Raw genomic sequence first — 15,750 nt, forward strand, 5'->3', positions numbered from 1 at the left:
GTATGTAGGGGTGGACCACGCCATCCCAGAATCACTTTCGCATTACCTCGATTGATCGTTACAGATTCTTGATCCTCCCTATATCATCCTGCCTCCCCCGTTCTTTTTCCCGAGATTACGGGTTCGGATGTTGCCTACGCTTCGTTGTCTTATGTCGATAACAGGACGTGTATACATACATATAACAATACAATAACAATACATATAACAATATATATAACAATATATATATATATATATATGTATGTGTGTGTAGTTCCATGCATATATGTTTATGTATATATATATATAAATATATAAAATCTTTTAACAACGATAACCAAAGGTTATGTAACCTATGCATACATGCATGCGTACGCGCGTACCTTTATCCATTTTGTTCATAGTCATGTAAAAACTTTTTCCCTTTGCTTTCACTTTCCTCGTCAATCAACACGAATTTGCGAATTCTTGAAAAAAAAAAAAAAAAAAAACCACGTGCACCTAATACTACAATATGCCTTAGGTGATGACAATCGCGTATTTTTAATATACGTGTAGAGGCTGTCAACACCCATTATAAGCAATAATTTCATTTTTATATATACTTCGTGATACATATTCGTTTGATAAGATAATTTGTCGGTCATGCAAATGAAATGCATATCGAAAGAAGAGAACCGAATATATATATTAATTTTCTACCCCTTTAAACGATACCAACATTTTCTAACTAATGTTTCTTCATGTTCAGCAGCTTCCTTCTTTACCAATAGCATTTCTATTTGCTCTGGTGAACACACACAACATAATGTTATGAAAAGCGTAAATTTCTTGAACGTGACCATCTTTTTTATACTTGAGCTCGAAACTAATCTAATTATCTTTTTGTATAGTCCTTTTTATGCAACATATTCACTTTAACATTTTATACAATTACCATAATTCAAATTTTTTTTTTTTTTTTTTTTTTTTAATCAATTTTATCAAGTCCCCTCTCTCTTCGTCGTAAATTGTAAATTAATCTTTTCGGAAAAAAAAAGTCAAAAGCAAAGTTCTCTTAAAATGTTAAAATTCCATTTACTTTAGAGGGGAATTTATTATTTAATTAATTACGCCTTGCCTTGTCTTGCCTTAGCCTTTATTCATCTCACCGATTACTAGTATTGTTTATAAGAAAGTTTCATCTAATCTTGGGTAACCTATGGCATTTTATGCCTAAGAATCTTTTCTACTATAATAATGATGTTTCCGACACTGCTTTAAATGTGTACCGATAACGGTGCACTCGATATTAATTACAGAAAACTTTATAAATTTACTAAGCGTAAGTATCGGAAACCGTACAGGTGGCATATAAACGATATCTGCATATAAGCAGCCTGATGGAGATCGTGTCTTTACATCCTGTCAAAATTCATGCGACTACGGTAACATGTGACTGTTTAAGTCGACATCTATCTCCCTTTCTCTTTGTTAAATTATGTAGAATAATTTGCGGATATTTCAAAGCATTCCTCCATTCTATAATGGCCTCGTAACACATTTATGTAATATTATAATCTTGTCTCATGCATCCAAATGCAGATTCGAGTAGAATTGGAATGTTTTCTAAATACTTACAAATTTCTAGTAAAGTCCCTGCCGATCTTGCTATTCGGTATGTCTCGATTGTGTTCTTTATTGTTTTTCAGCATATTTTTAAATCCTCTAAAATGTTTTGTAGATTTATATAAAGTCGTTGTCGTAAAAGAGGTCCTTCTAAATTAATATAAAACATCGGTCCAAAAAATGTAGTTGTAATAGATCGATGGATGGCAGAGAGTCGCGGACCCCTCTGTGCATAAGTAACAACTTATCCATATATGTTCAAATTAGTTGCATCAAGTGTACAATGAATGTGAACCCAGAAATTCCCGTAAATATAAAATGTAATCGTTATTTATTTATTTTTTTTTTTGTTTTGTCGGTGCAGTAATGCAGTCGAAAAGATAGTAAAAAAGGAAATGAACGATTATTAAATATTTTTTTCCATTACATTCATTGTTTCGCATTTCTTCTTGTTTTTATTATCCCCACAAAATTGTTTACGAACCGAATGCTTAAGCAGAAATAGAAAAAATAAGTATATGTATGATGTTCATTATCATCATACATATATATATATATATATATATATATGACTCATATTATTGCACACTTATATATATTATATGATATATATAATAAAAATGAATAGGTAAAAGTTAGTAGCATTGCATCTATTGACGTTATTCGCTTTTACTTATTCTTTTCGTTTTCTTTCGTTTTTGTGTTTATTTATAGAATGTCGCCAGACAATCCTACACAATTATTAAGGACTCATGATTTGAGGCAATTGCGTACCTTACCAAGTGTGACAACCGCCACTGTGGTGGCAACAGCCACCGCCGCCGCCGCCGCTGCTGCTGCTTCTATTGCATCTAATACTACTGCAAATGGTATAAGAGGTGTACCGCCATCGCTCTCGAGTAATGCAACTATATTTTCTACGTCGAACAATGTAACGAATAACGGTAGTCATAGCAATAATAACAACAATAGTAATTCGTCTTCAATAAATAATAATAATAATAATAATAATAATAATAATAATACTGCAACAGCAAGCCAGCATCATTTAAGTAATCTATTGGCGGCAGCCAATAACAAGGTTAACAACGCAAATCAGAACTTGAATCATAATTCAACGACGAATAATAATAATAATTTCAACGGTTCAGTTGCGTTTGCCAGCGCCAATACCAATACCGTAACTAGCGCAATGCCGTCCACTTCCAAGTACGTGTTGCTACAACAAAATCGAAATGGTTTATTTACACCATATGAGGGCACAGCCAGTACGGGCTTTCCTCACAGTGCAGCAAGTACGAATGGTTTGTTAAACGCTGTAAATGCATCGCCGGCTGGCAGTATAGTAGTCTTGGCTACTGAACCAGTGGATATACATCATAATAGTGGCAATAATGAATCGCAAATGAATACTGGCACTACTTCGGCAACAATTGCGGACAATGATGAAGAATTGAGATCATTGGCTTGGTTAAATAATTCAAATTTAATTAAGGAAATTGTTACCACTACTACTACAGCAAATAATGTGGCCGGTTTAGTTAATAAACGCGCAATAATTAATAATAATAGCAATAGCCAAAATAATATTTGTATCGTAAGTGCCTCCAATGCCGCTAATAATGCGAAAGCTCACGATTTGATAGAAGAACTGCCGCATCAAGTTGTTAATGAGGAGCAAGTTATAGCAACCACTTCAGTTATCCCTAGCGAATTACCCAACGATACCCAAATCACTACATTAAGTGTTAGTGATTTTCAGCAGCAATTTAAACGTTTCAGTGCTTCAGACCTAAAAGATCAGTCCATCTCTCATGTTTACGGTAATTTGGCTGCATTAGGGGCCGCCACTATGTACGTCGGTCCTAGCGGTACAACCACGGTGGTCGAGTATAAGGCTGGCACAACATTTTTACCCGCACGGCAACTTTTAAATGGTGCTGCAACCAATAGCAACGCTTCGATGAACTCTACCTCCATTGTAAATGCCAACGGTAGTAATAACAATACAAACTCTTCCTTTGTGCCTTCTTCGTCTACTACAAACCATAACAATACGGTACTAGTAACAACCAATACTACTAATACGGGGTCCAAACAACTGACGCTAACTAATAATACTTCAATAGTTGCCAATGGCAATTTGGGCCGCAACAGCAACAGTAGCAGCAGCAGCAATAATAACAACAATACTAATAACACAATTTATCAAGGCCACAGCAATAACAATAACAATAATAATAATAACAACAACAATAATAATAATAATAATAATAATAATAATAACAATAAACAGTTACAAAATGGAGCAAACAATGCAACTAACAATAGTCACAATGGTAATAATAACACCAATACCACGACCAGTTCCATAAATAATGGCAGCAGTAGCGCCAGCAGCACGACTCATCATCCTCACAAAAAGTATTTACGTGAGAAAATGAATGTGTTAGATCAGGGTGGTGGCGGAAATGCTTCTTCTTTATCCTCTTCTTCTAATTTACAAGTAACCACCAACCCTTCAATGCCTACTCAAACTCTTTCGGTAACATCTTGTACAACGTCTTTGGTATCAGTAGGTTCCACCATTACTGTGGTATCGTCGCCCGCCTCTTCAAATTCATCGTTATCTACAGCGGCAGTAAATGGTGGCAATAGTCCCCCCTTAAGTAAAGTCGGCAGTAATGCAGCCACTTCATTTTTTGCTTTGAGTGGCAATCAAGCACCGATAGCCTTAAACTATACCAATACGGGACAGGTGACGGCGGCTTCTTTCTTGGCTGTGTCTTCAGCGAACAACTCTTCCCCCCTCTCTTTAACGGCCGATGGTCATTCGAATTCAATAACAAGCAATCAAATACCAGCCGGCTACACATTAGTTAATCATCCCGTGGCCGCACAACATGTATCATCATCAGCAGTCACTACCGCCACAACAGCAACAACAACGGTTTCAATGCCTTTACAACAAGTGTTGGTGTAAGTTTAAAAGTTTAAAATTTACGAAATAATTGCAAATATTTCTTATTTCATTTCGTTTCGTTTTAAATAGAACTGCTACCTCTTTAATGGCTTCGCAGGAGATACAACAAACACCTTCTATTCAGCATACTACCAAAGAATATTATACGCTCAGTACCCCACAACAACAACAACAACAACAACAGCAGCAGCAGCAGCAGCAACAACAGCAGCAGCAGCAACATCATCATCATCATCAACAACAGCAACAGCAACAGCAACAACAGCATCACCAACAGCAACAATTACAGCAACATCAAATAATGCGCAGTCCTACCTCTTACTCCAGTTATGATAATGATTCCTTAAAAGATTTTGAATTGTCACAAAGCAGAGTCAGCAATTCAACGCCGCATCAACAGCCAAGTCCACTAACACCTAGCAAACATAATCACAATAGCCAACAGTCACAGATGGCCAATACATCACAGAAACAAAAACATCCCAATAATGTGCCATATGATCCGTTGCTGCATACCCATAGCAAACCTCCATATAGTTTCAGGTGAATTTTTAAATAATTACTTGAAATCATTTGCTCAATTGTTGCTCCAAAGGTTATCAAATATTTGAATTCTGTGAACATTCATAGAGCACAAACCTTCAGCCTAATTTCTATTATAAGCGACTTATATTTTTTATTTTTTTTTTGCGCAAAATTTCTTCATTCTCAAATATTTCTTCATTCGTATATTTCCCTTATTTATTTATTCTTTTCCTTCAAGTTCCTTGATATTTATGGCCATAGAAGGTTCTCAGGAAAAGGCATTGCCTGTGAAGGAAATCTACGCCTGGATAGTACAGCATTTCCCTTATTTTAAAACTGCTCCTACTGGTTGGAAGAATAGTGTACGCCATAATTTATCATTAAATAAAAGTTTTGTTAAAGTAGAAAAAGCTCCGGTAAGTATCCGTTTAATCTTTGCATTAATAAGTAATGAAGTAATAAATAAATAATTATTTTGTTTTTTCAGAATATGGGCAAAGGTTCTCTATGGCGTGTTGAGCAGCAGCAACGGCAGAATCTTATACAAGCTTTAAATCGTTCGCCATTCTTCCAAAATTCAGCGACTGTTGATAAAGTTAGCGTTAAGAGTCCTGGTAACACTTCAATACCGACAGTGGACTCTTACGATGTCATTGATGGCGGTTGTAAATCCTTAAATACATCCAACGCATCCTCATCTCATATCAATTCGCGCTTTGATCCGAATCTATTTCCAAATCTTTCAAAAGCTTTTAAAGATATTAGCGATGTAGTACCCGATGTACCCGATGATGAATATCCGTCCGATTATAGTACAACAATTAAATCACAAAATCAAAACAATACAACAACTAAATATAGCTACAGTTCTAACAATCATCCCCAACAGAATGGTAATGTCATTAATGCCGGTCAAGTGTCGTCAACTATCGCACCCGGCTCCGTAATGGCCACATTTAGCAATTACGAGAGTATGGAACGCTTGGCTAGAGACTGCGGTGCGGAGAGTATAGATGACGTTAATGCTGCTACTGCTATGTTAGCACTTAAACATGGACCAAAAGTTTTCTCCGGAACCTTTCAAAATGGGTAAATTAAATTTCACACTTAAAAAAAAAAAAAAAAAAAAAAAAAAAAAAAAAAAAAAAAAAAAAAAACTGAATTCACTAAACGTCAATTTCATTCATTAACGTTTCAGTGCTCCAGTTATTACTTCTTCCCCTAGCGAGGATCATACTTATTCTGCTGGTGGCGGTGGAGTTGGCGGTGGAAGTAGTAGTGGTCCTGGCAGTGGTACCTCCACACCTCTTATTAATGGTTCTAGTTCACTAATTGTAAATGGGAGCGTGCACGCTCTAGGCTCAGGCTGTGTAGATAATCAAAGTAACTGTGCCTCTTCAGATGCTGCCTACGAAAGTAGTGAAGAGTGGTAAGTAGCCAAACAAACTTAAATATCCCATCATTTTTTTTTTTTTTTTTTTTTTTTTTTTACGCAAATAAATCCTTTGCGGACTTTTTGCAAGACTTACAAATATCTTGGTATGTAATGATAGAAGTGTAAAGTCTACGTCGTTCCCAGGTAATTTCCGTTCGAAAGCTTGATGTAATAGCGTTAAATAGGTAAAGTTCTTATTTTAATGTAATTAATTTGTCAAGTTTTTGATCGACTTGCGCGATAGGATCATTTACTTGTAATATAGTAAATAATTTCTTCCCTCCTATTATTGAAGGAAATCATCGATTTAATTAATTTCAGTATTTATTACTAATAAAGTCTTTCAAAAGCACTTGTGCTGCCTAATATTGACAATATTGAATGGAAGTTGCCATCGATTAAGGGAAATAGGCAGAATTGAGTCATTCACACTGCAATATATTGGATTAGCCATTTTGTGTATTTGTGTATGCACTCGAAAGTCAAGAATTGCATGTAAAAGGAAAGCCTGAATTCCAGCCAGATTTTCCCACTGTCATTACTAAATTGGTTCTTTCAACACGTATGATTTGTTCAGTAATCATTGATTGGTGATGGCTTTGGGAAATGTAATTTTCTTATTATATTATATGTGAATATAAAAATTAATACTGTTTTGTTATGAAATTTTTTTCTATAGTCATAATATAACGCCCGAAGAACTTGAGGATCAGCAACGCCATCGTGACGGTGTGGATGCTTTACTTTCACTATCACTTTCGTCGGGCATCGACACCGGTTCGAATACAACCCAAAGCAGTCAAAATTCTAGCCTTAACTCTAACTCACCGAGTAAAAGACCACCTTCCACCAGTGTTGAAGAAGAACACATATCCACAATGGACAACAATAGTAACTATCACCTCATACAACCGCATAATATAAGTAAAATGGCATTGCTAAGTACAGCAGCCAATGTCGCCTTTGCTGCAGTTAATGGCAACAACGGTTCAGGACGAAACGCGAACCCGACACATAGTACAATGCTTGATGAAGGCTTTAATGCTCAAGGTTATTATAGCAATCAAAATAATAACAATACCGGTAATGGTATTGTAACTAATGGTAATTATCATCACGGTGTGGGTAATGGAAATATGAGCGGCAGCTTACATCATCATTATCAAAATCACAGCCATCATAATCATAACAACAGCTACAGTTTACATTCTACGGCGACAACCGGTGGCAATAAGAAACCAAAACCATTACGCAGTTTGCGTACCAAAATTAAACGTAAGGCGCCTTGGATGAGGTGAGCTTGGTAAAAATTGTACATTTAACTAAAGCGAAACATATTTCATACATATTTTTAGTGTTTTACATGCCACAAATTGATTGACAGATAAAGTATTTCCATCCAAAACTATGTCCTCCTATACACTCGCTCGCCCTAAGCTATTCAAACGCCCTCACCTTTTACTTTTCCAGCAATAATTCTCGCCTTCAACAATATCACTACCACAATCATCCAAAAGCGCCATACATACGCAATCAATTATCAATGAACTTAACTTTTCTGCCACAAATCCTCCTCCCAAATGAAATTTTCCTTGTATAGGCGCGAACATCAATTTTTACTCCCAAAGAGGATACATTACGTTAACATGTTTAAAGACATTATCAACATAATATATGTTACGCATATACATATAGGCTATAGAGAAAGAAAGACCGATGTGAAAAAACTATAGATTGGGGAAAAGAGGGAGAAAGAGAAAGATGTCTATATATATGTTATATCCTAGTGACTTAAGAAATTTAGTGGAAATTTGTTATTAATTATCTTAAATTTAATTAATAAGTGTTTACATTTTTTTTTTTTTTAATATATATATATATTTTTTTCTTTTTTTTTTTCCTTTTGCTAATACATACACCCGCATGTATAAACATACATGTGTGTTTATGTATAACAAATTTAAATCCAACATAAAATTGCATATAGAATATTTAATATATAAAGAAAATAATAAAAAATTTAAATATTACAAGAAGTAGACTTTAAGAAGAAGACACGTAATGCGCATAAAACCAAAAACATATAACCTGCATACATATGTACAAGATACGTATATATATATACATAAATATGTACGTACATACATACGTATATACGTGCGTATAGTATGATCTAGTAGCACACAAACACAATATACATAAACACACATATACTTATTAACTTAACGCCTTATTGATGTCTACAGTTAAGTGACTATAATGAAAAACAACCATTAAAATAAATAAAAATTAACAAATGTGCTCAGCGTCCTTAAACAACAACAACAACAACAACAACAAAAACCAGTCTTAGTTTAAAATACATTTTTAATATTATCTATTTTTAATATTATTTGTAATGGTTAATATATTTGTTTGAACATTAATTGCAATATAAAAATTATTTTAAAAAGTAATTATTATTATGTTATAAATTTAAAATAAAATATTAATTTTTGTTAATGCATTCGTGCATAAAAAAACCCTAAAATTACGTTTTAGCAAATTGAAAAAAAAAAAAAAAAAAAAAAAAAAATTAAAACAAGCCTGAAGCTATGCTTTAAAATATTCATAAATTAATCCTCCAATAATTGGTAACTGATTCAAAACAAGAGAATCGATACTGAAAATTAAAATTGCACCGACTTCCGAGTGTCATTTTATATATAAATGTCTGATAGAGGCGCAGGGTAACTTTGTCCTTCCGTTTCTGATGTCCACGAATACGCATCACGGACCTCTATAAAATTTATGCTTTCATCACTAGCACAATATTCTGAATTAATGACTTTCCTTCTTTGAAAACCTACTTTAGATTACTTATTTTCTTCTTCTTTCTGAAATATTCAAACTTGATTAAACATATCACGATATCATCATCATCATTTGTATTTGTAATCTGCTCGTTCTTGACAAATTTGCAATTGAAGGTCATAGTTAGTTAACTTTGTCCAGAAACGTGACCATCTATCTGCCAACCTAAGTTCAGGAATTTAACACACAATTCATATAAGAGATTTTGATACTTGAATACCTGACAGACTTACTTAACAAGTGAGTGAAAAAATACTTTTGTTCCGGTAACTAACACATCCCAAAGTATTTTCACAATTTTGTATTTTGGATTAAGGTTTCATTGTTTTAATATTCCGCAAAATTAGTTATAACGAGTTTGGGTGAATCTAAGCAACACTAGAGTCATCTTTGAATTCAGAATTATTCTCTCAACCGATTTTCCGTATATCTGTCTGTTGATGTCGATCCGTGCATTTTTTTTGCTCAATTTTTGAGATTTGGATCGCCTATCTCGATGATGAAGTCGTTATGCGGACAAAATTTTGCATTTTTAATATAGTTTCTCCACAAGAATGAGTGAAACACCATATATTGTGACATATTAAAGCACTCTTAGAGAGGTTTAATTTCTTAGATGACAATTGGTACCTAACATATTTATTTTGATGTAAAAATTTTGTTCGCAAATGTTGTTTGGACTGTGTAGGTCTATTTTTTTAAACTTCTCAACATATAAGAGTTCCCATGAAACTAAGGCTTCATATATGGTTGCAAGTTATAAATTGTAGTATATTATGATGAAAATAGTTGAGGGAAGGTCTTCGGGGGACCGAATTGTCCAGGTTTTAATTCTTTCTTTTTTTTTATTATGCGACCTATTAAATGTTAATGCTTGTTGCGAGGGCTCGTAAGGTGTTTCCAAGTCAAAATGCATTCTCCTTTGACTTTATTCACTTGAATTACAATATTATATAGATATTGCAAGTTTTGCTCCCTTTTCCCTGTGTCGATGCAAAAACCGAATTTCTCTCAAATTTCATTTATTGTATTTTAATAATTTAATTATGAGTTTTCTGACAATCATTTATCTTAAAACTTTCAATTTGACATGACTTAAATTCCACGTGAGTTACAGATAAAATTTTTGAATTAAACTACACTTTGCTTTTTTGCCATTTTAAATTTTTTTTAAAACATATCAATTTTTTTTTTTTTTTTAGTAAATATTACTTTTTATTATATCTTTGTTTTTTATCATCTTAAATGTTATGTTAAATATTTGATAGTGATATCCATGAAGATTTCATGGATGATTCAAAAACTTTCTGTTTTGAAAAAGAACTCCGGCAATTATTTTATTCCATCCGAGCGAGCGTTCAAAGGTGTAACGAAAATTTATTTCAATTATTTGATTTGTTTTTCATAAATAAATTCGAGCAACTGGTACGAATGATGTGCTTTGGTACTTTGCATTGTTCTTCCAAATAATGTATCCAGTGTCAATGAGAGAAGTTTAAACATATTTTCTGCATAATTTTTGAACAATTTTAATTGCATATTCTTATGATTGCAAATATAAGAAAAATTTTGGCACACTTTTGGGCTTTACATCTGGTGTTAAGATAAACAGTATTAAGGGAGTGTCTTATCTGTCATTGCTTATGTAATACTTAAAATTGATTTTTTTTTTTTTTGTTTAATTTACTAGCTATATGGTTTTGTTTGTTTGTCTGTTGGGATAATGCAACAAATGTTGCAAGCATTATATTGAAGTTTATGTGATATGTTTCAAGATTTTGAATTGGTTGGCTTTTACTGCGACACTGCCATTGTTAACTTGACCGAGCTAATTAAAATGTTCATGTTCTGTCATGAAGCCTACCCCCCTCCCCCCCCTCCCATTTTATCCCTTTATACATTAAAATTGAAAGTTCCAATTTTTCAAAATTTTAATAATACTGATGACTAGTAAATGATTTATTTTTGACTTAAATCGGTTTTTTTTTTTAAACAATAGTTTAAATTTTATATCAAAAAAAAGTAAATGAGAAAATATTTATTATTTAAGAATGTGTTCTTAAGGGAAATAAAAAAAAATTACACCAGTTATAAATAAGTTTTAAACTAAACAACCGAAACAAAAAAAATGAAAATATTTCAAAAAAAATTATTCGGTATTCAAGCCTTCTTTAAGTTACGAGCTTTGTAGAAACACTCGCTATTAAAAAAAAAAAAAAAAGAAAAAGAAAAACATGTATACACATATACACATAATAAAAGAAAATAAGAATAATAAAAAAAATTCTCAAAAAAAAGAAAATATTTCCAAAATCGAAAAGTTTCACAACTTGTACCTTTTAAAGCAAAAATCGTTGAAAAAGCAACAAAAACAAAAAGCTTAAACAAATAAATTGCAAAAAAAAAAAAAAATTCATGAAAATATATATATTCATTTACATAAAAAATAATAAACATTCTAAAGTGCTGTCATGTTAACAGCAAAAAATATGACAACTGCTTATAATTACAACTTCAATATATAAGTAATTGATCTTTTCCTACATTACATTATTTTCGCTTATTGTGTTCGATTACTTTCTAAAAATGTTGTAGATTTTCTCAATTTAACAGTCAACTATTCAGTTATATATATATATTTTTAAACATTTAAAGGGGGGAAACAATTTTTATTTATTTATTTTTTTCTCTCAAATTTAAAATATTTCGTTTTTATCTAGCAAGTGTTATGTTGTCGAAAAGTTTCTCATATTTTGTATATTTTCAGCTATCAAGCTTATAGCAAATTGAATAGTTTTTAAAAATGAATTTCAAAAATATTAAAAAGAAAAAAAAAAAAATTGTATTTATTTTACTTGAATTCACCCGCATTTACATGCGGTATTTGCTTGTAAAATTCGAGCGAGATTTGATACTTTCGAGATATATGCCATATCACGTAGTATGTGGTATATATTGTGTACATAGAAAATATTATTATTATTTATTTTTTTTTTTTGCCTTAATCGTAGCTACAGTGAGTGACTACTCAGCATGAAGGCTTAACACTTACCGAATCGACACACATTCACTAGACTGGCGACGGCCACTACATGTCCCTGTCTCTTTCTCTTTCCCCGTGTCTTTTCCAATTCTTCCCCTTTCTTTTTATTTTTTGCTTTTATTTTATTTTTTAATTTAACGTTACTACGAATCGATCCATTTTACTGACTTATTAATTAAACATAACTTTCAGGCAAAGTTGAAAAACTCTGAAATCATAACCACGATTTCGGAGGGTAAAGAGACATCTACAACTTAGTGCCCATATTCATGTTGATCAAGAAAATACGGTAATCTTCTCTATAACGCGGTCACCTTATAACGGGTTTTTTTATTATGCGATTTCATGCCCTTCGTATAACGTGTGTTTTCCCCCATATAATGCGGGGACATCCAACCTTATATTTCTGTACTATGACTGTTTTTTATTTACATATGTATAAGTTTTAATATATAAAATGTTTTTAGTTTGATTATAGTTTTTCGTTAATATTCAATTTAAATGCTCTTTAACGAGGAAAATTCAATGCGGGAATCATTTGTACGTAACACGTTATACGGGGTCATACGAGCGCGTACAGTGTGCTTCTCTATAACGCGGAACTAATCTACCGTGTTATAGGGAGTATTGCTGTATATATATATATGTATGAATAGTCTCAGGTGTTTACAAAATTTACTATACCTCTTCTTGGCGGGCACGAACAACCTCGTGAATTTGAATATTTCTGAATTGCATAACAAATGATTATTTTATTTAAGATATTAGAAATTTGGATAAGAAAATATATTACCAGAATTATTAAAAATAAAATAAATTTCTTGATTAAACCTCAAGGTTAATGTGATGTCCTTTCAAATAGCTTCTAATAACTTCCGGGCAAGGACTTATGCATCGAGCCATAGGTGGCCGTCGTCGCTCTTAGTTAAGTTTTTCGCAAGACAATGATAAGATTTAAAGAAGTGAAAACATTGCAGTTGAATATGTCGTATTCTTGAATACCCTACCTCCGCATTGCTTAATACAGTGATCCATATGACGAATTTTCCGTTCTGAATCATTTTCAATAGCGTTCGTCCTTGGGCCAAAACATGCCCACGTACCGAATTTCATTAAAATATATCAAAAATTACGACAAGTAAGTTGGAAACAAAAAATACGTGGGCAGAGAGGCAGAAAAACAAGTTTAGAAAGGTTTAGATTTCATTTTAATAAATGACTCTGAATCGATCATATCGGATCCGAGTCACTTTCTGAATCGATCGATATAATAAAAGGTGGGTGCAGTAGGATATAAACAGAATATAAAACCAATTCCCATCAGCCAAAATTTCCTAAATTGATTCACAAAATGTTAATACACTAATCTGTCATTTAGGGTCGATGTTGTTTTCAGTTTATAATCGATTTAGGATCATATACTTGAATTTTCGACATTTTTAGCTCAACGCCCAAAAAAAACTTTACATTTTTATTTACAGTAAAAGGAAAATTCTCAACTCGGCCCAACTAAATCTATCATGTCAAAAGCTATCATCATTTTTTTTTTGTCAAAATCCATTAAATGAATATTTTATTTGAGATTTTTAAACTGAACACAATTCTTGATAAATACAACTGATCTTTCAAATTATGGAACTTAACAAAACCTTCAGCAATAATGCATATTCTGCAAAGAGAAGTTGACTTAAATTGGATTCTAGTACTAAAAGAAGAAAAAAAATTAAATCTTAAAACAATTTCTACTTGTCTCTGACCTTAACCAACGAAGAAGGCCTGATGCTGCGTTACATTTCCATTGAAAATCCTGTCTTTCTTGTTATTATTATTTGTTTTTTTTTTTATAAAGAAAATTTGAAAAATACTTTAAATGTAAATATATCTTCCAAAGCAATCGTTCGATAATGTCTCTAATGTCAAAATCGACGTATAGAGATAGAAATCACACAAAGAATATCATTTACAAATTTGATCACTACATTATGTTATATTCGCTTAAGCGTATAGGGAAAGTTTTTTGAGCCCAGATCAAATTTCGTGATTAACTTTTTTTTTGCAAAGAAATTCTTGAAAATTTTCCCAAACAACTTTAAAAGCTAAATAACAAAACAAATTGTTAGAGATCACGTTGTCTCTTCAAACTGTAGACTATAGACTGGGGCGATATTTACGTGATTGTGATAGAAATGTCATATAACGATAGCTTTGGAAAATATGAAAAGGAAAATTTGCTTCTTCGACAATCTCTTTTGCTATGTATAAATCTTATTGGAATTTAAAGTTAGTTAACCCGTTGACATAAACGACGATACGTCCATTGCGCTTGTAAGTGCAAAAGGCTCCTATAGTGGTCCTTTATTCTCGCAGATTTACAGAACAAGATGTGCAGCTTTTTGCAAGCACTCACTGATTTTAAAGAGAACGCCACAAGAAGAAATATCGTCGAATATTAGCATGAGAGAAGCACAAAAACGGCGACTTAAGGCCAGACTTATATCATTTAACTTCGATATTCAAGCGGTTTACACTTGAGAACTTCTGACTTCATGTTTTTTTTTCTTTATACATATTGTTCTCAATTATACAAAATTTTAAAACAATTTAAAAAACAAAACAAATTCAATAACAAAATATCCAAAAAATATATGTTAAATGATAATGAAAACAAAGAAGAAAAATTACAAAATATTAAAAGAATTGTACTCTAAATGAAATATGAAAAAGTGCCTATAAACATATATAAATACTTACACTTGTAATATATATATACATATATATATGTATATAAATGTATATGTATATATATATATTATGTATATGTATATATTATGTATATATATATATATGTATACACATACAGATATGTATAAGTATATATATATATATGTATGATATGTATAAGTATATACATATAGATATATGTATATAGATATATATATATATATATATATATATCTATATATATATACATATGATAATTAATACTGATTTAATTACCAGCAAAATGCTATCTCCACTAAGAAAAACAAAAAAAAAAAAAACAACTTATAATAGCGTATAGAGCATAATTATTAAAGGAAAAAGAAAATTAAAATACATTTAAAACAAAAACTAAACAATTACCAAAAATTACACATACACACCCAGGCAGAAACATTTAATTTAATTATATATACATATAAACGCGGACTACATATATAGATATATTAAATTAATATTTAATAAAAAAGAATTATTATTACTGTTATTATTATGATAAAAGTTATTTTTATTATGTTTATCTTTACATATAAAGAAGAAAAAAAAAAAAAAAAAAAAAAA

General features: G+C 31.8%; 1 protein-coding gene across 7 annotated transcripts in view; it reads left to right on the forward strand.

The window, feature by feature from the left end:
- LOC119639621 (uncharacterized protein DDB_G0283357) overlaps positions 1-8,868 on the forward strand; it is a 60,075-nt gene extending 51,207 nt beyond the window's left edge. For all 7 annotated transcript variants that reach the window (XM_038037112.1, XM_038037158.1, XM_038037130.1 and 4 more), the window contains 7 exons: positions 2,305-4,569; positions 4,643-5,116; positions 5,337-5,514; positions 5,586-6,187; positions 6,297-6,527; positions 7,213-7,827; positions 7,889-8,868. In XM_038037112.1, the coding sequence (XP_037893040.1) occupies positions 2,305-4,569; positions 4,643-5,116; positions 5,337-5,514; positions 5,586-6,187; positions 6,297-6,527; positions 7,213-7,827; positions 7,889-7,910 (4,387 nt within the window). In that variant the 3' untranslated portion in view covers positions 7,911-8,868. The remainder of the gene's footprint in view (positions 1-2,304; positions 4,570-4,642; positions 5,117-5,336; positions 5,515-5,585; positions 6,188-6,296; positions 6,528-7,212; positions 7,828-7,888) is intronic.
- Positions 8,869-15,750: the final 6,882 nt, after the last annotated feature.

This window comes from Glossina fuscipes, unplaced genomic scaffold (genome assembly GCF_014805625.2).
Source record: "Glossina fuscipes isolate IAEA_lab_2018 unplaced genomic scaffold, Yale_Gfus_2 0, whole genome shotgun sequence".
Classification (NCBI taxonomy): Eukaryota; Metazoa; Arthropoda; class Insecta; order Diptera; family Glossinidae; genus Glossina; species Glossina fuscipes.